The sequence below is a fragment of the Equus asinus genome, chromosome 14 (assembly GCF_041296235.1).
Source record: "Equus asinus isolate D_3611 breed Donkey chromosome 14, EquAss-T2T_v2, whole genome shotgun sequence".
Taxonomy (NCBI): domain Eukaryota; kingdom Metazoa; phylum Chordata; class Mammalia; order Perissodactyla; family Equidae; genus Equus; species Equus asinus.
The window spans coordinates 15,043,542-15,066,685 of record NC_091803.1 but is presented as its reverse complement, the minus strand read 5'-3'; the positions used below and the strand labels follow the sequence as shown (position 1 = coordinate 15,066,685).

Below are 23,144 nucleotides of genomic sequence, written 5' to 3'. Positions count from 1 at the left end.
GCCAGGATTCACTTCGAGCATTGAAGTACGTGCCTTCATATGGTCACTTGGTTATGCTCCCATTTCTTTGTCTGTCATGTGTGGTCACGTGGCCATAAAGGGCTATTGACACACTCACCCTTTTTATTTTCTTCTTTGCTAGAAGCTAGAACACCAAGACATGGTGCCTGCCCTTGAGGCACTCACAAGCTGGGGGCAAACAGGAATGCAAACAGCTGGTTACCACACAGGGGCAAGGTGCTGGGAGGAGGACTCCGGTCTCTGAGGGAACTGGCGTGAAAAAGCTCGACAACAAACTGCTCTAGGTCCTGGGCAATGAGGTCAACAGCTGTCGCTCACTGAGGACTTACCAGACGCAGGCACTGGGCCAGGCGCAGCTTCATGTGGTCCTCACGATGCTGGGAGGGGGCCCTGAGAGAGTCAGGGAGGGGAAGTGAGCTGCACAGTTTGTAAGGACTGGGACCACGATTTGTCCAAGACTGAAGACATCACCGGCCTGTGTTCCAGAATTCCTGGCTCTCCAAACTAATTCACAGCTATTCAATTTAATGCCCATTGAGGTCTTCAGGCTATTCAGTTCAATGCCCATTGAGGTCTTCAGGCGGGAGCCCCACCCCCCCAGGCTTCCAGGTCCTAGCATGAACCTCTCCTGCCTGCTATGGACCCAGGACGGGGCTGTGCTGCCCCATCACACTAGGTCTAGCCTCTGGCAGCTTTGGGCACAGTGTAGATTTCCCAGAGACCTGGGTGTCCAAGTGGGGTGGGGACCAAGTCTCCATGATTACACAGGAAGCTGGCAGAAATTGGTCAAGGCTTTCCTTGAGGAGTTATGGTTTTAAATGGGGGTCTGGAGATCCTTCCTGGAAAACGTCAACGGGTGACTTATGAAGCCTGTCAGTCTCGGGGCAACGGGAGGCCCTTGGAGTCTGGCTCTGTCCTATCGAGGTCAGTTGGGGAAGGCCGAGCGTGTCACCCAGGAGACAAATCTTACACCGAGCAGAACCTATGTGATGCTTTTTTTTTTTAAGATTTTATTTTTCCTTTTTCTCCCCAAAGCCCCCCGGTACATAGTTGTATATTTTAGTTGTGGGTCCTATAGTTGTGGCATTTGGGACGCCGCCTCAACGTGGCCTGATGAGCGGTGCCATGTTTGCGCCCAGGATCCGAACCGGCGAAACCCTGGGCCATCAAAGCGGAGCGTGTGAACTTAGCCACAGAGCCGGCCCCTACGTGATTCTTTTGATAACAACAAAATATGAAACAAAGTCAGTGAACTTAGGAAACAAACCACAGAGGCTGTGCTGACTCAGTGGAAATCTGACAGGAATTCGACGCAGGTGATCAGCGAAGCACAGACGGTGTTTCTCAGCCAAGAAGTAGTCTTGTCTTCTAGTTTCCTTCTTGAGCATACTTCTTGGTGGAGAGGAAGGTAGAAAGGTCAGGGGCCAAGGAAGTTTCCTTTCTGAGACAGAGACATCGTAAACCTAGGCCCTGGCTTAGCAGCCAGCAAACTGGCTTCCTGATGTCGCAGGGCCTACTGCTGCGTAATGAAGCATCCCAAGACTCAGGGCAGGAGCATCTTACTAAGCGCACGGCCCTGCAGGTCAGGAATCTAGGCAGGGCCCGGCAGAGATGGCTTGTGTCTGCTCTGGCATGTTGAGGACACAGCGAGGGAGCCGCAGATGGCTGAGGGTGACTTGATGCCTGGGGCTGGAATCGTTAGGCAGCATCTCCACTCCCATGATGGGAGCCTGGGCCAGGATGGCTTGAAGGCCTGGCTCAGCTGGGCCTGTGGACAGGGGCACCTGCACGTGGCCTCCCCCTGCAGCTGGGGCTGCCTCACAGTGTGGCGGCTTCTGGATGGTGGGTTTCTCACGTGGCTGAGAGCACCAAAAGCAAGTGTTCTCAGGACCAGGCAGAAGCTGCGCTGCCTTTTACGACCTAGCCTTAAATGTCACGTGCTCTCACTTCTGCCACTGCCTACTGGTCGAAGCAGTCATAAGGCTGCCCAGATCCCAGGGGAAGGGGAACTTTTGATGGAAGGATGGTCAAAAAATTTACAGCCATCTTTAAAACCATCACACTTAGGACTGTCTCTTAACCCTGTCCTCACCACTACTCAACACGAAGCTGTCACCAACACTACTTGCCCCACCGCACGTCTCCAGAGAGAGGGCAAGCAGTTCCTCAGGAAGACGGGGGAAACATTTGGGCCAGCCCCAAGAAAGTCCCCAAAGGTGGGGAGAGAGCCGAAGAGGTTCCTAACCCTGACTTGGCTGCATCTCATTAATATCTTCTTGAGGTCATCTGCTCAACATGGTACTGGCCCAATGACAGCAGCTCCAAGGAGCTTCCGAGCTTACAGCTTGCAATCCCCTTAGAGAAGGCGTGGATGGAAGGGGCTCCAGCACCACACAAGAGCTGCAGCATCCAGGGCCACCAAGATCAGGAGCCTCCATACCGCCACTTCCCCCATGCTGCCCAGAAATTTCCGGGGCTTCTCTGCTGCTCAGGTACCATGGCCCCTGATAACGAGAGCTTCCTACGGACAAGTCCTCCTTCAGCCAGGCAGCACCAAGGACAAGGCTGAGCTCTCCTGTCTGGTTAAGTACCAGAGGACGAAGGATCATTCTGCATCCCTGTCCCCAACCCTCACTCCACTTCCCTGTCACCAGTCCTGGGACCTGGCTGTACCCTAAAGATGCTCAGAGGAACTAGAGAAACAAAAAGCAAAAACAAATAACTAAATCAATAACCAAAAAGGTGACATAAAGCAGCAGCCAAGACATGCAGAGACGTGGGGATGGCAGGAGAATGGGACAAACTCTGTCACGGTCAGGGCCCAAGGGAGGCAGACGGTGGGAGCAGTGATTGACAGGTAGGAGGACAAGACACAGAGCAGTGAGTAGGAGAGACAAGCGGCCCATTGCCCCCAAAACATCATGTGACCAGACAGGTGGCTCCTCCTTGCATGAGACCTTTTATTACAACAGCACCGTGAGGGCTCGGCCCACTTCCCTGCCACAGTCCCCGGGAGTGAGACTAGTCTTCCCTAAAGGATAAGACTTGCTTGGTTGGGCAAGTGAACGGCTCCTCTCTTGGTCCAGGAGGAGCACCTCTCCTTTTGCTGAGGCCCTCTCCGAAGCCGGGGTCACGCACGCAGGGCCTTCCTCTGAGGATGCTCAGGCTCACACAGTCCACTTCAGGCACCTGCAGGCAGAGGAAGCCCAGGAGGAGGAGAGGGGTTTGGGAGGCTGTGGGGCTAGGAGCGAGAGGGTGTGGACCCAGGGGAGGTTCCAAGCTCACCTGGTCTCCTGGTGGGTGCCCAGACAGCGCACAGTGCAGTACCGGGCGCCACAGCTGACACACGTGTAAGGGGAGGGGAAGCCGCAGACAGCACAGAAGGGACGCTGGGGACGGGATGGGGGCCCTGCACAGGCTGTCAGGTAGTTGGGGCCCTCGGCCACGCTCAGGTTCTGCAGAGACAACAGGGCAGGCCCCATGATGCCTCCGCTCACCCAGGTAGCAGACACCCGCCAAAGACAGGACCTCTGCGGGCTCATCCCTTCCCTTTGGGGTCCTCCCCAGCCAGCTCGTCTCTCACCTGCTCCTCCAGCAAGGCCTGAAAGTTTTTTCGGAAACGAAGTTTAAAATGATCACCTCGAGTTTTCTTCTTTTTCTTTCCTAGAGGTTAACAGCAATCAGTCACTTGGCATGTGCCAAGAAAGACACCATCTTTCTCTGTCCTGTCCTTCCCAATCCCCACGTGTCCATTCCCTGCCCACATACTCATCTGGCTTCTGAGTCGGCCTCTCTCTACCATCCTTTCCCCTTCCCTCCCCCCCTTCTCCAATCCCAGCCTTCCTATATCTCCAAACTCCTTAAACCAGAGCTTTGATGTCAGAGCTGGAAAGGATCTTAGAGCTCATCTGCTCCATCTTCTTTATTCTACATACATGAGAGGAAACTGAGGCATAGCAAGGGGCAAGCGGCTGGCTCGCAGTCACAGGAGCCAGTCCCTGGCAGAGCCCGAGGAGTTCCTGGGTCATTTGCCCCCAGCTCGATGTCCTTCCACAACCCTGACCTGGGCAGACCCTTCCCCCTTCCTTCAGCCTGTCTCCCCGGCCCCTCTTTCCTCCTCCACTGCCTCACCGGTGTCTGCATCATCATCAAACTGAGGCAGCCTCTTGCCGAGCTGGGGGAGTCCTGCGTGGGGGTCGTCCTGGAAGTTGTCATTCTCCAAGGCCTCAAGCTGCCTGTTGATGCGGCGCTGCCGGGCCGCGCGGTCCAGCACCCGCCGCTGTCCAGGGTCCTGGGAGCGAACTAGATGGGCGGGGCCAGCAAAGTTATGGCGGGCACAGAGGAGAGGAGCTGGGGCGGCCTGGACTGCGGGCAGGGTGTGCAAGATGTCCAGAGGGTGGGGAGCCTCAGCTCTCTCATCCCATCCGACTCACCAAGTCCTTGGCTCCTATATCTGTATCAGCCCCTCTGGTTTGCGTCCTTCTCAGCTAAGACTGCCATTTCAGTCATTCACGCCTGTTCTCAAGTCCTTTGGCCCCAGCCTTTCCTCGCAACCCCAGACCCAGCCAATGAAATGCATCCTGGAGACCTCCCACTGCTGGCAGAAATCACACAACCATACCAACCACTGTACACTCACTGCTTCCAGGCTCCACTGGGACCGTAATATACTTGGTCTTCAGGCTCAGCAATCTCATTTCTCGCCTCATAGGAAACAGGCCACCCACATGCAGATGCTCATCCTTCAGCCCACCCTCAAACATAATTGCATGGGCAGCCACCTCCCCACCAAGTCCCACTGCTAAACCCAACCCTTCACCTCTAGCTCGAGTCTTCTCCTCCTTCTTACATCTTCAACCCCTTCTCCTCAACTGGTACTTGCCCTTCAATGCAAAAACCTGCTAAACTCTCACATGTCTACCCAACTTTACAGCTACTCCTTGAGAGGGTGGTCCATGAGATGTTTCATTTCCTCACCTCCTGTCTGCTCCTCAACCCCAGTGAACCAACTCCTATTCAATAGGAACCACTTACGCTCAGGATACCAATGCCTCCTAAGCCCAAACCCAGTGTGCATTTCTAGAATCCTCCTTTGACTTGAGTTCTCTACATCCTGAGCCTGTGTTGACTATCTCCCTTGGATGGAAAGAGGACATTCACTTACTTCCTTGACATGACTCCAAGTTTTCCTTCTCTTGCTACGCTTCTCAGCCTCCCATCTTGGCTACTCTCTCTGCTCTAAGGAGATGGCTGTCCCTGTTGTCTTTCCCAGTCTATACGCTCTTCCCAGGATTTCTAATCCAAACACAAACGCTCTAACTACGACCCACAAGCCAATGACTCTGAAAGTGATGCTCTCAATCCAGAGCCTTCTCCTGAGCTCCAGAACTGGCTGTTCAACTGCAGGAAATCACCTACTGACCCCATCAACTCAAAATTAAAACTCTTCCCGTCCAATTCTGCTTCTCCTCCTGTAGACTCTCTTTAAGTGAATGGAACCTTCTATGCAGACATCCAAACCAGAAACCTATGAGTTATATCAAACCTCTCTTCATTACCATATCAGCTGTTCACGGGGTTCTGATAATTCTACAGAAGATATCTCTTTATTCATTAGACAAATATTTATTGAGTGCTTATAACCATAATAATAGCATTAGCGCCAGTAGCTAATACTGGGTGTGTACTCTGAGCCAGGCACTATACCGAGCTCTTTGCATAAGTAGAGTCTTTTAACCTCCACAACAACCCCACGAGATAAGTATCATTATCATCCCGCCTACTGAAGTTCAGAGGGTAAGAATGTGTCTAAAGTTCACATAGCTGGTAAGTAGCTGGGTCAGAATTCAAACCCAGAACTGCTGAGCATCAAAATCCATGCTCGTGCTCACTGCACCACACTGCCTCCCTTTCTGGTGCCTGGCAGTGCCCTCAGTGCTGGGAACACAACCAGAGCCGACAGCCTGGTGGGCAACACACCTGATCAAGCCAGCAAGCACAGGGAAGCGCAAAATGCTACAGAGCACATGACACAGACACCTAATCTGGGCAGTCAGGAAGATTTCCCAGAGGAAAGTTGGTCTAGGTTAGGGCCTGACTGAGGAATACAGGTTAGCCTGGTGGGGGAGAGGGGAGGGTGTCTCAGGCCTTGGGACCAGCCTGAGAGATGGCCTGGATGGGAGACTGTGGTGCCTCCAATACGTTGAAAGAAGTCCTCTATGGCTGGGAGATAAGGCATGTGTGAGTGTGTGTGAGTGGGGTGGGGGTGGGGGATATGAAGTCAGGCAGACCATTAGGAGTCTTACCTTTAAGTATCTAACAGAATTTGGATCGGGGGCTTTCACGGTGAGGGGGGAGCCCCACTGCGGGGTTTTAAGGAGTGACAGACTGGATGGATTACAAGCCACTCAGGCAGAGTGTTCCGACCCGCATCTGTTTTTATGCGGACTGTTCAACAGCTTCCTAACTGGCCTTCCAACCTCGAGACCTGTGCTACACAACAAAGCAGCCACCAGTTGCATGCGGTTATTTAAGTGTAACTTTATATGTAATCAGTTCAGATTAAATAAAATTTTAAATTCTGTCCCTGGGTCACACTAGCCACATTTCAAGTGCTCAGTAGCCACTTGTGGGTAATGGGTGCCATACTGAACAGTGCTAATTGAGAACATTCCTATTATCCCAGAAAGTTCTATTGGACAGCGCGGCTCTAGTCCGTCCAATCCATCCTCGGCACAGCCAGAACTGCCTTTCTAAAAGATAAATTTGTTTCCGTCACTCCTCTGCCTTAAAAGCCCATGGTGGCTCTCCACTGCCCTCTCCATCAAGTTCAAACTCTCCGGCAGTGTATACAACGCCTTTCAAGTGTACCGTTCCCCAGCCCTCCAGCCTCTCTTACTATTGCTCTGCAAGCCCCGAACTGTGAACTTGGCTTCCTAAGCGACTTGCTTTTTCTTGCTTTCCTGCCTTTGCACGTGCGGCTCCCGCTGCCGGGAAGGAGTTCCCGCGCACCTGCACAGAGCGAAACCATAACTCGACTTTCAAGACTCAATCCAAGCGTTTTCTTCCCCGCCAAGCCTTCCCGGGCCCTTCCTTCCCAGAAGCTGGGTTCCCCAAAGCCAGAAGCTTCCCAGACGCCACTCCTTCCTGCGCCCTGGCGCTTTGCATCCCTCTGCCACAGCACGCATCACTCTGAAATGCAATGTCTGGGTATGCGTGTCTGTCCCCCTCCCAGAAAGCCAGTTATTAGATAATAATGATCTTTTTCCTTTCTCTATCCCCAGCGCCCGGCTTGGAGCAGGCTCCAATAAAGGGTGAACGGATGCATGGTCTCAGGGGGCTGCCTCGACGCCAGAACCCGAGAGCCTGGAAAGAGATTTGAGACTAATAACAGGCTGAGGAAATCCTAGGCCAGGTTCGGATTTGGGAGCAGGAAGGGGGCCAAGCGTCAGGGGCTCACGTACCCGAGGTTTTCTTCTCCACCATTATCCACAATACAGCTGACGGAAGAGCCTTTTTGCGCACGCGTGCTAAACCTCCCGCTTTGGTAGGGGCACCATCACTTCCGGCAGCGTGTACTTTTTGCGCGTGCGCAGAATAGTCCTACCGCTTTGATTCCTTATGTGATGTTCCCTTGGAGACGAGAAAGCTTTCCGCCATATTTAATAGGGGCAAAACTACTTCCGGCCTCAGTATGGTGGTGTACTTTGCAGGACTCCCGAAATGGGTTATTTTAAAGAGGTGATGCCAGTGGTCTTTCGAGAAATGTCATTTTCCTTTGGTCATTCTGAAAAAGCCATCTTCACAAAGGCAGCCCCTGGAGCTTCTCCCCGGGGCAGCAGAAATGATGGGCCGGACTACCAAAGAAAGTGGGCAGGCTTGAGCGGGCAATCCGAGGCGTCCCCGGCGACCCCCTGCCGAAACCTCAACCCTAGGCTGCCCCTGGGGCCGCAGACCCCTCGGCCCTCCCCCTCCCGCCGCCCGCTCCTCCACTCATCCCGGCTCCGCTGCCGCCGCCTCGCTCTCCCGTCTTCCGCCCAGCCGCTCTGGGCCGGGCTGCGGCAAAGACCCGCCTCCGAGTCCTGCCGGACCCACTAGGGGCCACTTCCCCTCCCCGGGTTGCAGTTTCCTCATGTGTCAGGCGGCCAGTGGGCCCGGCTGGCTCTGACCAAAGTCCTCGGCGCCTGATCGCCAGCCCGAGCCCCCGCCCCGCCCCTCCCCCGCGTCCGGCCGGGCGTCCCCTCCGCTCGCTCCGCGCGCCCGCGCCCCGGGACAATCCTCGCCTTGTCTGGGGCGCCGGCATCTAGAGTTTTCTGTAGCCTCTGGCTACGCCTTTTTTCCAGGGCGGAGCCCCTGCCCTGCTCCTCCTCGCAGCCGGCCGCACGGCAGCCCCGGCCCCCTTTCCCAGAGCCCCGCTCCGGAGTTGGGATCCAGGCACGCAGCCGGAGCAGTGCCGGCCGGGTGCCGTCTTGGCCCGCCTCGCGCCATGGCCTCCTCGGGCGCGGGACCCCGGCTCCTGTTGCTGCTCCTGCTGCTGCTGCTGCTGCCGCCGCCTCCTGCGGCCTCGGCCTCCGACCGTCCCCGGGGCAGCGACCCCGTCAACCCAGGTGAGACCCCAGGAGGGCGCGGGAGGGCCGAGTGGGCGCCGGGCTGACGTGTCCGCCGGTCCGGCCCGCAGGGGGTCGGGGCCTCGAAGGGGCGGCCCTCCTCTCCCACGGCCGGCGCGCTCCTAGGGGCCGAATCACGTGGCCCCTCGCCCACTCCCCACCCTGAACGAAGTTTCCAGCCTCCTCGTGCTTGCTGACCCCGAATTCCTGGGTGTCACTCCCATCCTGTTCTCAACGGGGTCGAAGTTTCTCTGGGTAAGACGAGTTTAGGAGGGAATGGGAAAAAAGAGGAAAGGGACAGGAGCAGAGTCAGGGAGGGGAAGGGGCCTGCAGTGAGCTGAGTGCGTGGGGCAGAGAGCTGGGCCAGCGGGTCCCGAATGCCAATTCTCTGCTGGTGACAGAGAAGCTGCTGGTGATCACTGTGGCCACAGCCGAGACGGAGGGATACCGGCGTTTCCTGCGGTCAGCAGAGTTCTTCAACTACACTGTGCGGGTGAGGAGCAGGACGTCCTCATGGGCCCTGGGCGGGGGTGGGGGTGGGGGGCTGCGGCGGGGGTTACAGCAGGAAGAGTGGGCTAAGGGCTGGATGCCTGGGGCCCCACGGTGAGCCTGGTCAGGAGGGCCTGACCGGCTAAGCCCCTCCCTGGCATGGCGGGTCTCCCCCGTAGACCCTAGGCCTGGGAGAGGATTGGCGAGGGGGTGATGTGGCCCGAACGGTTGGTGGAGGACAGAAGGTCAGGTGGCTAAAGAAAGAAATGGAGAAATATGCAGACCGGGAGGATATGGTCATCATGTTTGTGGACAGGTAAAGGGGCTGGGGGGAGAGGGGAGGGGCGTGCAGAAGGCGGGGGTGAGGATACTGAGGTCCCTCATGGCTGTCCTGTTCATCCTCCCCTTCCTCGCCCAGCTACGATGTGATTCTGGCTGGCAGCCCGTCGGAGCTGCTGAAGAAGTTCGTCCAGAGTGGCAGCCGCCTGCTCTTCTCTGCGGAGAGCTTCTGCTGGCCCGAGTGGGGGCTGGCAGAGCAGTACCCTGAGGTGGGCACAGGGAAGCGCTTCCTCAACTCTGGTGGTGAGTGGCAGAGTGCCGAGGCAGAGGGGCCAAGAGTGGTGGGGCAGGGAGCGTTCCAGGTGTCTGAGGGCTGGAGAGGAAGTGGGAACCGGTGGGTGGGACCCTGGGAGTCTTGGACTGCGCACCTCTCCTCCCCCCACAGGATTCATTGGCTTCGCCCCCACTATCCACCAAATCGTCCGCCAGTGGAAGTACAAGGATGATGATGATGATCAGCTGTTCTATACTCGACTCTACCTGGACCCAGGACTGAGGGTGGAGAGGGGCAGAGGAGGGAGGGCGGGCCTCAGGCTGGATGGGAGAGAAGGCATAAAGGGCCTTGGGGATGATGGAAGAGTGCGAGGTGATGTCCTACCCCTTCTTTAATTAACTGCTCCATCTCATCCCATCCAGGAGAAACTCAGCCTTAATCTGGATCATAAATCCCGGATCTTTCAGAACCTCAATGGGGCTTTAGGTGAGGAGAGGGCAATGGGGGTGGGGGGGGGGTGGTGAGAGAGGCCTCTGCTGCTGGGGGTCCTGAATTTAGGAGGGGCTCCTGGGGGAACTGAGGTGGGCTTTAACTCACCCTGCGTTGAATTCATTACACATCTGCATGGTTGATGGAAGTTGCACTGTGCGAGTAGTAATAAACTCAGCAGTCTTCAGATTTAACGTTTATTGAACATGTACAGTCGCGTGCCGCATAACGATGTTTTAGTCTACGACGGACTGCATATACGACGGAGGTCCCATAAGATCAGTACCATGTAGCCTAGGTGTGTGGTAGGCTATCCCATCTAGGTTTGTGTAAGGACACGCTGTGATGTTTGCACAACGATGAAATCACCTAACCGTGCACTTCTCAGAACGCATCCTCGTTAAGGAACGCATGACTATACAGCGTCGAAGCTGGACCACGGCTGTGCTTCTGTGATTTCTTTTAACACAACAGCCCTACAAAAGGAGGGTCTCTGTTTTTCCACCTGTTACAAATGAGGAAACTGCCTCTCTGAGGGGCTAGTGACTTGCCCGGGTCATATAGGTGGTGGGGTGGAGCTCCCCCCAGGGGACAGCTGCCTGGTCTGTCCCCTCAGAGAGAGGGTAGCCCGTCCCTTCCCCCCACAGAGCCACGGTCCCTCGTCCTCTAGAGAAACTGGCTTCTCCTGATATATAGAAGCACGTGTTGCTTGGCAGCTTCAAAAGAAAGGGAGTCTAAAGCCTGGCTTTTCTTCCCCAGATGAGGTGGTTTTAAAGTTTGATCGGAATCGTGTGCGTATCCGGAATGTGGCCTATGACACGCTTCCTGTTGTGGTCCACGGGAACGGTCCCACTAAGGTGCCCAATGGCCCACACCCTTGGCCCCAGCCTCTGCCCCAGTCAGTCCTAGCCCCACGGCCCCTGGCCCAGCCCCTCCAGCCCTTCCAAGCAGTTGATCCTCCCGGCCCCAGCAGTGGAGGTGCTGGGAGAGGTTCAGTGTCCCTTGCCTGTCTTCCTGACCTCCCTCACCCCCGGCCCTCCCCACCTCCTCTGCCCCCAACGGCTTCTCACCATCTCTCCCAACAGCTCCAGCTGAATTACCTGGGAAACTACGTTCCCAAAGGCTGGACTCCCGAGGGAGGTTGTGGGTACTGCGACCTGGACCGGAGGACACTCCCGGGGGGGCAGGTGAGGAGGGGTGCCAGGGTGGGGCAGGAGAGCGCACTGAAGCAACGGGGATGGGGAGACCAAGCTGGGGAACAGTGGGGGGACAAAGCTCCTGGGGGCCCCAAACCTGGCAGGGTGTGGAGGGCAGACCAGGTGGGGCACCCAGGCTTTCCTCTGAGCCCTGTCTGTCCTCTCTTCCAGCCTCCCCCCCGGGTGCTTCTGGCTGTGTTTGTAGAGCAACCTACCCCGTTCCTGCCCCGCTTCCTGCAGCGGCTGCTGCTCCTGGACTACCCCCCGGACAGGGTCGCCCTTTTCCTGCATAACAATGTGAGACACCCTGGCAGCCCGTCCCTTGTGGGCCCTCCCCACGGCCACTGCCCTGGTCAGAACTCCCGCCCCCGACCCGACTCCTTCCTACCTTTCCACTCACCACCTGCCCTGCTCCTGCCCCTCAGGCGCCATCTCTTCTGCCCTCTCAGTCCCCCTGTACCTCCCCCCATCTCCAGGAGGTGTACCATGAGCCCCACATTGCGGACTCTTGGCCCCAGCTCCAGGACCACTTCTCAGCTGTGAAGTTGGTGGGGCCAGAGGAGGCCCTGACCCCAGGCGAGGCCAGGGACATGGCCATGTGAGTGAGGATGGGGAGGACGGGTGGGAGTGAAGGGGGGTGCCCGCCTCCCACTGTGCCCGCCTTCCCTCTCCACTCGCCGTCCAGCCTTTCCTTGGCCTCCACACGAGTGCCCTCCCAGCCAGCACACGTGCTGGCCCTCCGTTGTCCCGCTCACACAGGGAGGACCTAGGGGTCCCAAGGAGGAAGCTCCCCAGCCTGCACTCCTTCGAGTTGCCCTCCTTTCCTCTTGCTGGTGCATCTGCCCACTTTTCTCCTCGGCGGGTGGAGGAGTTCCCCCACCCTACAGACCCCTCTTCCCCCCAACCTGCTCCCATTTCAGCTCATCTGTCCGTTGGTCTGTCACCTCCAGGGACAGTTGTCGGCAAGACCCCAAGTGTGAATTCTACTTCAGCCTGGACGCCGACGCCGTCATCACCAACCCTCAGACCCTGCGCATCCTCATTGAGGAGAACAGGTTGCTTGCTTGGCTCGACCAGAGGGCCCCCAAAGAGTCCCCACCTCCTTCCCTGGGCGTGGGCTCGCCTCTGCCCGGCGCTCACCTCCGCCTGTCCACAGGAAGGTGATCGCGCCCATGCTCTCCCGCCACGGGAAGCTGTGGTCCAACTTCTGGGGAGCCCTGAGCCCCGACGAGTACTACGCACGCTCCGAGGACTACGTGGAGCTGGTGCAGCGGAAGCGAGTGTAAGTCCTGCCAGGGCGGCAGCCCCCCTCCCCCCGCTTCTGACCTGGGCCCACGCACATGCCTGCCCCCTATCCCCAGGCCCCAGTCTCAGGGGTCTAGTGTGGCCACCAGTCAGACTTGCCACAGCTATGGGGTGGGGACTGACGGTGGAGCAGGACATGAGAGGGTTGTGGCCAGAGGTGCTTGACAAGAGAAGGGAAGAGGACCTTCCGGGTCAGAGAGTGGGGTGCCCTGAGGGAAGAGGCTCCCAGGATGAACTGGGCAGAATTGTGGGGGGGCTCCCCACCTAGCTGACCCTAGTGTGGGTGCCTCCAGGGGCGTGTGGAACGTGCCCTACATATCCCAGGCATATGTGATCCGTGGGGAGACCCTGAGGACAGAGCTGCCCCAGAAGGAGGTGTTCTCTAGCAGCGACACTGACCCGGACATGGCCTTCTGTAAGAGCCTGCGGGACCAGGTGAGCGGGGCAGTTGTCCGGGGTGTGGGGCCTGGGGGCCTGATGCTGGGAGGCAGCCACCTCGTGTCTCCGTCTCACACCCTCCCCCCACTCCAGGGCATCTTCCTCCACCTCAGCAATCGGCACGAATTTGGCCGCCTCCTGGCCACTTCCCGGTACGACACAGACCACCTGCACCCCGACCTCTGGCAGATCTTCGACAACCCCCTGGTGAGTGGGGGCACCCTCGCGCAGAGGATGCATGTGCCCCGCGCTTCACTACAGGAGGACATGCGCTCACACTCACACGCACACCCGCTTCCCCATGTGTGGATCTGCTCCTGCCTGAGGAGGGGGATGTCCGGGGATGGGGCTTCCTGGGTGGGACCAGAAGGAGCGAGGAGGGCGTCATCACCCTGCGCTCCCCTTACCCTCCCCAGGACTGGAAGGAGCAGTACATTCACGAGAACTACAGCCGGGCCCTGGAAGGGAAGGGACTCGTGGAACAGGTGAGCCCTGCGCCGGACCCCTGCCCACCCGATGGCCATCGCCCTTGAGTCCACTGCCCAGATCAGTGGATTTCAAACCGACTTCCCCCGGGTGCCTTAGGGTTTTCTGCTCAGGCGAGATGAGGCAAAGGCTGAACAGCCAGGCCTTCCGGCCTCACCCCGGCGTTGATCAGTGATCCTTTCTCAGCTGTTGGGTATATCCGTGTTACAGGCAAAATGACATTTTTGTAAAGAAGTTTGAGCACCACTGTCCCAGAACCTGGGGCTCCAGGACCCTCCTGTCATTTGTGCCCTCAGCGCCACTCCCAGCTTGTGTGGCCCCGCCTCCCCTGGCCCAGCCCCCGCTCAGATCCCCGTGCCCCCAGCTTCTCTCATCTCCTGGCTTCCCTTTCTGCTCCCTGCTTTCCCCCTGCTCCGCTCTTCCTCAAGCGCCACCCAGCCCTATTGATCTTCCCCCGCCCTGTCCTCAGCCGTGCCCGGACGTGTACTGGTTCCCTCTGCTGTCAGACCAGATGTGCGATGAGCTGGTGGAGGAGATGGAGCATTATGGCCAGTGGTCAGGAGGCCGGCATGAGGTGAGAGGGTGGGCGCGGGGAGGAGGGAGGGCCCCCAGAGGAGGGTGGGGCTGGGTCTGATGGAAGGAAATACAGTCAGGAGACTGGAAGCAGACAGGCATCCCCAAGGGGGAGGGGCCCACAGGGGGCACAACTGTATTCATTCATTCATTCATTCAAGAAGTATTTACTGGGCAGTTCCCAGATGCCACCCACTGACCTAGGGGGTGCAGGTGTACTGAGGACGTGTGCAGCTGAGCTCTGCTCACCTGCTGCTGTCAGTAGCAGCAGCCCAGCTTCCAGGGCCTATAATGGGCAGCCAGGTACTGCAGGGGCCACAGGAGGGGCCCTTGGCCCAGCTGAGAGGGACTAAGGGGCTTCACAGAAGAGGCCAGGCTTAAGCTAGTACGAGTGGGTCAAGCTACGAAGTGGTCGACACTTCTAGACTGAGGGAACGCAGCTTTAAGGCCTGGAGCAAGGGGAGGGGGGAGGCTGGCACTGCCCTGTCAGGGGCTCAGCGCCCACTGCCCACAGGACTCAAGGCTGGCTGGAGGCTACGAGAACGTGCCCACCGTGGACATCCACATGAAGCAGGTGGGCTTTGAGGACCAGTGGCTGCAGCTGCTGAGGACGTACGTGGGGCCCATGACCGAGAGCCTGTTCCCAGGCTATCACACGAAGGTGAGCCTGCCCCCCGCCTCCTCCCCCTCCGCACACCCCGGTCACGGCTGGAAGGCTCCACACGGCACTTTTTGGCCCCTGTAGCATTTGGGGCCCCACGGAAAGAGATGCTGCAGGACAGCAGCCTTGGGGGGAGCCTGCTTGGCCCCTGCGGCCCCTCCCCCTCCCTGGACAGGGGCTGTCACCTCCTTAGAAGGCCCTCTGGACCTCACAGCCATCCCTCCAGCCTCTTCTCTTGTGTCCCCACAGACGCGGGCAGTGATGAACTTTGTGGTCCGCTACCGGCCGGATGAGCAGCCCTCTCTGCGGCCGCATCACGACTCATCCACCTTCACCCTCAATGTTGCCCTCAACCACAAGGGCCTGGATTATGAGGTGAGCCCTCCCGCCCTCCACTTCAGGGGGCCCCTACACACATGCGCACACACCCTCACACTTCACCCGTGACCGTGTGTCCCGCCCCATACCCCCCTACTCACCCCGCTCAGTTGCCCTCTGCCCCTTGCCTGCCCTCTTCACCGTCCCTGTTACTTGGTGGGTATTGTCTCCTGGACCCTTCTGGCTGGCTGCCTCCCCTTCCCCATGCATCTCCCCATCTGCCGATCCCCTAAGCACCCCCAACCCTGAATCCACCTCTCCCTTATCCCTCCGGCCGACCTGCCCCATGTCTGCTCACCCTCCACTCCTGTTCCCTTCCCCACTCCCCAGGGAGGTGGCTGCCGCTTCCTGCGCTATGACTGCGTGGTCTCGTCACCGCGGAAGGGCTGGGGGCTCCTGCACCCTGGCCGGCTCACCCACTACCATGAGGGGCTGCCCACTACTCGGGGCACTCGCTACATCATGGTGTCCTTTGTTGACCCCTGACACTCAACCACTCTGCCAAACACCCCTGCCAATGTGCCTTCTTGCACCCCCTCCCGGGAGGGTGTCAGTCCGGCTCCTCGCTTCCTGAGTGTCTGTTCTCTGTGCCTGGGACTGAATGTGTCTCCTCACCCCCCACCACACGGCCCTCTCAGGAAGCTCCTGGAGCCCCCTTGGCCCTCCCCTCAGCCCCCAAGGGTCCATGGGGAGAGGGCTTCTGGGGGTTCCCCACGGGATAAATTATTGTGTCTCAGCCTCCCTCTCAATAAAGGAGGATTTGTAACTCTTGAGTCCATTTATTGCGTTTCATCCACTTACGGACCCTGTAGCCCCCATGCCCCCCGGGGTAGAGGGGAGACCTGGGGTTACGCCAAAGAAAAGGAGAAGACGGAAGGGTAGCAGCAGACTGTTTGAGCAGGGTGGGGACCTGGAAGCCGCCGGGGTCCCATTTCTCACTCCCGTTTATTGCCTGAGCTGGGGGAAGTGCCTAAGAAGGGCCAGACCAAAAGGAGGACTTCCCCGGTCGGGCTCCGAGGGAAGCCCAGCCCCGCCCCATGCCACACGCTTCTCCCTGACTCTCCCATCACTTGGTGGCATGAAAGGGGGCAGGGGCGTGGCCCTGAGCGGGCTCCAGGGACAGTGCTGGGCCAGGACGGCCCTCTGGAGCTTGTGCTCCAATGAGGGAAGCCAGGCTGAAGCCTTCCTGCAGCTTCTTAGACCTGAGCTTTCAGTTAGGCAGGATCAGGAAAGGGGAAGGCCTGGAGGGTCATCCTAAGAAGGCTTCCTGGAAGAGGGGAATGTGCAACAGCCTTGAAAAAGAAGAGACCTCCTGGGAGCTGGTCTTGCCTCCAGCCTCCAGGGGACCATCAAGCCGTTCCCCATATCCCTCAGGGCGCCCTGGGGACAGCAGGCCATGCTCCTTTAGCTTGGTCTCTCCCATCCTTGCACCAGCCTTCCTTCCTGAATTTATCTCCCAACTGTTCCCTTGTAGAAGCCTTTTAAAAGCTAACAAACCCATTCATCTGTCCTGGGACGTTTCCTGCCTCTGACAGCTCACTTGCCATCCACAGCTAGAATCCCCTTCTTCCATCCTCCTGCCCAGACTCTGTGAAGCCTTCCTTCCTGGGGGGTGGGGCCGGTTGCATCACCTTTCCATGTGGACTGAGCATCTCTCTGAGGATCTCACCCCAGCCTCCACCACCCTCATCCGCACAGCCTGTGGATGGAAGCGGGCTGAGCAGGGACAGGAGAAAACGCCTCTTGGCAAGCTCCCCAGATAGGGAAGCTGCAGGAGAGTGAGGCAGGGGACGGGGACAGAAAGGGTGTGCCAGCCTGAGCAGTAGGGGCTGGGCCTTGGAAGCTGGCTTATCCTGTCTCCTGTGGGTCCAGCATTCATTTCCAGAGCATCTCCCATCACAAGGGTTGCAGCGATGAGCACAGTACCACTCTTCTTGTTGCCTCCAGCTGGGGCGGGGGGCGGGGGGGACCTTAATCAGAGAATCACTGTGACGGAGGGAAAGTATTTTAAGCTGGGAGAGCATGTGACAGAGGCTCCTGATGAGTGTGTTATAGATTTCCTTAAAAGAAGTGATGTCCCCTGACCCAGAAAAGGTGCCAGCTCCACAGGCCTCTGGTCAGTGTTGGGGAGGGCCGTGGGGGCGATGAGGACTGCCCACAGCCCACTGGGCTCTCTCTTAAGGGGTTCCCCACTCCTTAGCCTTTCCTGCAAAGGACTCCCCAATGGAGCATCTCCCCACAGAGGCCGAAGCTGCTCCTTAGGGAATAAATCCTACAGGTTGTCTCCTCCTCAAGGGCCAAGCCTGGATGACCCAGGGGGAGCCCTGCCTTTAATGGTACACACCACGCCGGCAAGCACCCACTTTCCCAGACCTCTGCTAGCCCAGCTTTTTGGCCACACCCCTGGTCACTCCCGTTTGGTTTTACTGGTCATAGCCCTGCAGCTCAGGTAGTGGTTAATCCTTCCTGGCCGGGGCGCTCGAGGGCCCAGGGTGCAGGTCAGCAAAGGGGGCAGAAAAGGGGGTGGGGCCAGGGGTCAGGGCCTGTGGACTGGGCCAAAACAGGTGTCCTTAAGCATCCTAGCAGCTCCTGTGTGACTCCTGCTATGGAATGCCAACCTCCTCCAGCCTCCTCTACCGGGGCCTCCAAGGGTTTGGTGTCCTGCAATGGGTCTTCTCCTTCTTGGGGCTCGGTGAGTCCCTGAGCCCGCCGGACCCCTGCCCCTGGCGCTCAGCTTCCCCGTGAGAGAGGGAGGCAGGGCTGGGATCTCCGGGTGGGGTCCTTGAAGGAGTGAGCAGGAAGTAGGTGGGTCAGAAGGGCCTGGAGCCATGGAAGCCGGAGTGGCAAAGTGAGAACCTGGCACTTAAACGTCCGAGTCCTGAGTTCCACCCCGCTTCAGCCCAGGTGTGCATGGCCACTTTGCTCCTTGCACTCCTAGGCCAGGCCTGTGTCCCAGCAGTCCTCTATGTGGTCTGGCTCTATGGAGACAGGGATGCGCCGTGGCCAGGAGGCCGCTGCTCTGCCTGGGTCCGCAACTGGGCAATCTGGAGACGTTTCTGTGACTCCCTCCCCATCTCCGTGAGGGCATCCAGGAACGGTGTGTGGGGTGGGAGCAGGGCTTCCGAAGAGACTCTTGGGACTGTCATCCCCCAAAATCCAATCTCACCCGCCGTGTGGGGGGTGCACCCTCTGTCCCCCGGCTGGTTAAACCACAGAGTCGGACCCCTCCAGCAGCAACCTCTTCGGCTTCCACCCTCACCGGCTTCTGGATGTCAGGGCCTTGGGCAACTTCTGCACTGGGCCCACGGGCTTCTCCCGCCCCCGGCCGCACCTGCTCATGCTGCCCTGTTGCTTCCACTTCCCTCCCTTCCAGGACTACACCATGTGTGGTGGTGAGGAGGGGTGGCCCTGCTCAGGACTCCCACTCTCTGCTGTCACCTCCCACCTGCCCTCCTCCTCCAGTCTGGGGTCACCTGGTCCCAGCTCGACTTTCCCCATGCCCTCCTCCCTCTTCTCTTCAAGATCTGGGCATCAGGCCTCCCAGCCTCTACCCTCCCCCCAGGTTTGGTGCCCTGGACAAGGCCAGAGCCTCCCGTCTGTTGTCATGGCCAGCGGATGGGGAGGGGAGTGATGGCCAGGCCAGGCCATTGTCCTGGCCATGAGAGGGCCCCTGGAGGCAAAACCCGGAGCGCTGAGCTTGCGGATCCGGAATCTGAAGGGTTTTGTCCAGTTAGCGCTGGAACATCGATGAGAAGCGCCGGTGGCCAGACAGGGCACTCCCGGGCAGCCGTGGAGGCAGGAGCACGGCGCGCCCCAGGGCCCAGAGTCAGGTGCAGCCCTGCTCCCCAGGGCCTCCCTGGTACCTGTCTTCTCTTTCGGGGAGAACGAGCTCTTCCAGCAGTTGGCGAGCCCGCTAGGCTCGTGGGTGCCGAGGGCGCAGAAAGCTCTGCAGCCGCTGCTGAGCGTGGCCCTGCCGCTGTTCCACGGCCCCTGGGCCTCCTCCCCCTGCGGCGCGTCCATCCACGCCTTCGGTGAGCCCCGGCTTCTGCCCCATCTGCTCCCCGGCCCGCCGGCTCCCCGCGCCGGGCTGTGGAGGTCCCTGGTTGCGGTCTGAAATCCTGGTTGTCGGCCGCGCGTCGGCCACGCCAGCCTCGCCCCCCGGGCTGGCCTATGGCCGCTGCCCCAGCCCTGAGCTCTGGCCTGGACGATCGCCGCCGGAGGGAGGGAAGGGGTCCGGCGGGGGATCCCGAGGACCCCCTCTCGCCTCCCGTTCCGCCCACAGTGGGGACCCCGATCCCGGTGCCGCGAAGCCCACAGCCTGACCGGGCGCAGGCGGACGCGCTGCCTGCGCTCTCCGTGGAGCAGCTCCGATGGTTGTTCGCAGAGCGCAAGGCGCGCCACGGCGTTCCCGCCCACGGGCACCTGGTCCTCACCTAGGCGCCCCTGCCGCCCTGGCCGTCCCCGAGCCCCGCGAGGCCCTCGGGAGGAAGGGTGAAATTAAAGGTGGGAACAGCCCCGCGGTGTTTGTGTGTTTGCGTGTTTGTGCGCGGCGGGGGACGGTTGGGCGCGCTGCAGGGCCTGGCGGGGGCTCGGGAAGGTCTTGACACTCCCGGAGACCTGCCAACAGACGCGGAGCGTGCGGGCAGGGGCCTACGCGGCCGCACTGGAGATTAGACGGCCTCCGTTGGGCTTCTGGCCCCCGCCAGCAGCTGGGACCCAGTTGGTGCGCTCTCCAGATTCTTCTGAGTCCCTTCCCCCAGGTCAATTCGGTTACCACACCTCCCTTGCACACCCCTTCCCCGCCCAGGGGCGGGTCCAGACCCAACGAGCACGAAGTTCACAGATCAGTCTGAGAGGAAGCCTGAAAGCGTCTGGGGCTCCAGATCCAAGCATCTTGCCATCCACACCCCAGCACACACCCAATCCCAGGATGCCCCAAGGGCTTGGCCCCAAACCATCATTGTTCGTCCTCGGAGTCCTGGAGCCCTTCCTGACGAGGGGAGCTCTGGAGCGGGATCTCCACGCCCTCCGCGCTCCTCCACCATGAATACCCTGCAGAAGCAGTGGCTGGAAGCAGTGCGCACCTACCAACACGTATTCGTTTTGCTCTTTGTGGGTGAGAGGAGGGGAGAGGCATGGGTGCCTGGGGTCCGCAAGGGAAGAAGTGGGGGCTGGAACCCTACTTGCCTGGATGTCTGAGGGCAAAGGGAGGTGGAGAGGGCCAGAGGTCAGGCTGGGAGGTGGCGGGATGATCCCACCAGTGAGGCTGGAGGACAAGAGCTGTTGGCTAGAATGACTGAGTTTCCAAAGGGAATTCATTTTTCTTTCTCTTCTTTCGCCCAGTCCCTCTCTTTTCCCTTCTTGTCCTCTTCACGTCGCTCTGGTGGCTCTCTGTTCTCTATTTGGTAGGGCTCTTCCTGGGCTGGGACACACCCAGCCAAGGTGAGCCATGGAAGGAGGCCCTGCCGGAAGTGGGAGATGGCAATCTGGCACCTCCGGGGGTTCCTCCATGCTTGTCTCTCTGCCCCAAGGTGGAAGGCCTTCCGAGTGGATGAGAAAGCAGACCTTTTGGAAACACCTAAGTGACTATTCTCCTATCAAGGAGACAGGTCACCCTCCAGAGGGACTCTGCTTCCTCCCTGTCCCCCACTTCCCCCACCTATTTGCCTCTCCCTGTGATGGAGCCTGAGCCCCTGCTGCCTAAGCTCAGGCCATGGGGCAGGGGCAGAGTGGTGTTCAAGAGGGGGTCCCCTGTGCCCTTGACCTCCTCCTAGGACCTTGAACTCTGAAATCTGTTGGGGTGGAGGTCAGTTCTTTTTGACTGATGTCTTAGCTTCTATGCCTCCTCCCCTTTATCCTACCCAACACTCCAAAGCTGGTGAAAACAGTGGAGCTGCCCCCTAACTGGAACTACGTGCTGGGCGCTCACCCACATGGGATCATGTGCACCGGGATCTTCTGTAATTTCCTCACCGAGAGCAATGGCTTCTCCCAGCGGCTTCATGGGCATCGGCCCTGGACAGCCACCCTGGACAGCCTCTTCCGCCTCCCAGTCTATCATGGCTACATCATGTCCCTTGGTGAGCCTTGAGCTGAGTGCGAGGAGGGGATCCCTGGCCAGAGTGCCACCCACTCACCCCCCAGGGCAGGCACCTGGCTTGAACATTGGCCAGGCTCACACTGGGCATCAGTGAGTAACGTGGAGCAAGTGCCCTGTGTCCTCACTGGGAGAAGCACTGCAGGGCACACTGACATGGGCACAGGGCGAGGGGGGTTGGAAGGAATGGGATGTGGGGCTCACTCTTCCTGTGCTAAAGGGTTGGGTGAGGGGCCAGGGAGCCACGGAGGAGGTGGTTACTGCTCCCCACCTCCTTGAGCCACCAGGAATGTGTCCTGGGAACCACCAGGGCCTGGACTTCATTCTGTCCCAGCCCCAGCTGGGGCAGGCTGTTGTTATCATTGTCGGGGGTGCCCATGAGTGCCTGTCCATGGTCCCTGGGGAGCACCACCTCACTCTCCAGGAGCAGAAAGGCTTCTTGCACCTGGCACTGAGGCACGGGTGAGTGGGGTGTGGGTGCCTGTCCTGGGGCCGCTCCTCATGGTCAGAACATCACGGTGTGTCTGGGGGCCACCCTCTCAGTCCCTAGACATCAGGTCCCTGTAGGTGGGACTGTGTGTCCCCGGAGCCCGTGCACTGTGCCCTGCACCTGGACAGCACTTACGTCAGCGCTTGAGTGCTTACCTGTGCCCAGTGTGCCCATCTCACCAGCTTCCTCCCCCCGGAGAGAGGCAGGGCTGGAATGCAAACAGCAGGACCCCTGGGCTCAGAAACCCTGGGGTCTGGGGTCTAGGGTCTGGGGTCGAATCCCTTTCTGCCGCTCTCTCAAAGGCAAGAGCCTGGACTTGTTTGTTTGCCTGTGACATAGGCACACATATATAGATGAAGGCCCAGTTCACAAGTGTTTCTCGGAAATGTGAGTCCCTCCTTCCAGATCTTTCTTTGTTACCATCTTCATTTGCTTCCAAAGGCCTTGGGGCATGGCATCACAGGGTGTGGGAAGGAAGTGGCCGCCATCTGAGGCTCTTGTCTTCGGGCACTCCGGGGACCGCTGGCCTGACCACCCTCTTCTCTTCTGCCTCCCCTTCCCAGGGCCGCCCTGGTGTCTGTATACTCCTTTGGGGAGAATGGTATCTTCAGTCTTAAGACTTTTGCCACAGGCTCCTGGCAGCATCTGTGCCAGATCACCTTCAAGAAGCTCCTGGGCTTTGCTCCCTGCGTCTTCTGGGGCCGTGGTCTCTTCTCGGCCACCTCCTGGGGCCTGCTGCCCTTTGCCGTGCCCATCACCACTGTGGGTGAGCGCCCCTCTCCAGGGAAGAAGGCTACCGCCCCCTGTGTGGGCAGCAGAGGCCTCTCGCCTCACCTGTGTCATCCTGTCCTGCAGTGGGCCGCCCCAGCGCCTCCACCCCAGTGAGGAGGAAGTTGACCACTATCATACGCTCTACATGAAGGCTCTGTGCAGCTGTTTGAGGAGCACAGGGCAAGCTGTGGTGTGGCGCCTCTACTCACCTCACCTTCATCCAGCCTGGCCTTATGCCACCTCCCCCACGGAGCCACGGAGCCCCTGATCCCATGCACTTTGACCTCCACCTACTGCCACACTCTGCTCCTCCAATAAAAGCCAGTTCTCTCCCACCACTGCTTTGTACTACTTCCTAGAATCGGATGCTCGCAAGGCTCACGCTTTCGCTCTGGGAGTGAGCATCCCCAGGAGAAATTTGCTCCCATCCTGATGTGCTGCAGAGTTGCTGCCGTAGATGGAGTATCAGCACCCTGAATTCTCCTCCAAGACAGACTTAATTCTGCTGCTTGACCCTGTGTAAGCCTCTTCCCTTTGCTGGGCCCCTTCTCCCTCTGTCGATAAGAGCATCTGCTTAGCTGAGAGCTGTCA

The 23,144-nt window shown here is 59.1% G+C and overlaps 3 protein-coding genes across 4 annotated transcripts; 2 read left to right on the top strand and 1 right to left on the bottom strand.

Moving 5' to 3' along the window:
• Window positions 1-2,961: 2,961 nt before the first annotated feature.
• Window positions 2,962-8,091, bottom strand: ZNHIT1 (zinc finger HIT-type containing 1). Its single transcript, XM_014853928.3, has 5 exons — window positions 7,485-8,091; window positions 4,153-4,323; window positions 3,605-3,684; window positions 3,307-3,476; window positions 2,962-3,210 (listed from the first exon to the last, which is right to left on the bottom strand). The coding sequence occupies exons 1-5, from the start codon at window positions 7,504-7,506 to the stop codon at window positions 3,189-3,191; spliced, it is 465 nt and encodes a 154-aa protein (XP_014709414.1). The 5' UTR covers window positions 7,507-8,091; the 3' UTR covers window positions 2,962-3,188.
• Window positions 8,092-8,097: 6 nt separating this feature from the next.
• On the top strand, window positions 8,098-15,961 carry PLOD3 (procollagen-lysine,2-oxoglutarate 5-dioxygenase 3). Of its 2 annotated transcripts, XM_044746977.2 has the most exons (19): window positions 8,098-8,627; window positions 9,029-9,120; window positions 9,296-9,432; window positions 9,535-9,698; window positions 9,841-9,953; window positions 10,092-10,155; window positions 10,918-11,015; window positions 11,244-11,345; window positions 11,526-11,651; window positions 11,831-11,952; window positions 12,305-12,409; window positions 12,511-12,636; window positions 12,953-13,094; window positions 13,191-13,304; window positions 13,514-13,582; window positions 14,053-14,157; window positions 14,671-14,817; window positions 15,067-15,192; window positions 15,526-15,961. In XM_044746977.2, exons 1-19 carry the CDS (start codon window positions 8,507-8,509, stop codon window positions 15,679-15,681), a joined length of 2,229 nt encoding a protein of 742 aa, XP_044602912.1. In that variant the 5' UTR covers window positions 8,098-8,506; the 3' UTR covers window positions 15,682-15,961. The 2 variants fall into 2 exon arrangements, with proteins under 2 accessions (XP_044602912.1, XP_044602911.1); XM_044746976.2 differs by having other exon boundaries at window positions 8,137-8,627; window positions 12,953-13,304.
• A 1,844-nt stretch (window positions 15,962-17,805) lies between these two features.
• MOGAT3 (monoacylglycerol O-acyltransferase 3) lies at window positions 17,806-22,912 on the top strand. Its single transcript, XM_070485392.1, is given in 15 exon segments — window positions 17,806-17,887; window positions 18,411-18,587; window positions 18,718-18,757; window positions 19,045-19,226; window positions 19,478-19,587; window positions 19,823-19,918; window positions 20,125-20,311; window positions 20,539-20,637; window positions 20,727-20,793; window positions 21,067-21,275; window positions 21,580-21,754; window positions 22,346-22,566; window positions 22,643-22,708; window positions 22,711-22,746; window positions 22,749-22,912. Coding segments are annotated over 15 exon segments (1,911 nt in total).
• The last annotated feature ends 232 nt before the right edge of the window (window positions 22,913-23,144 follow it).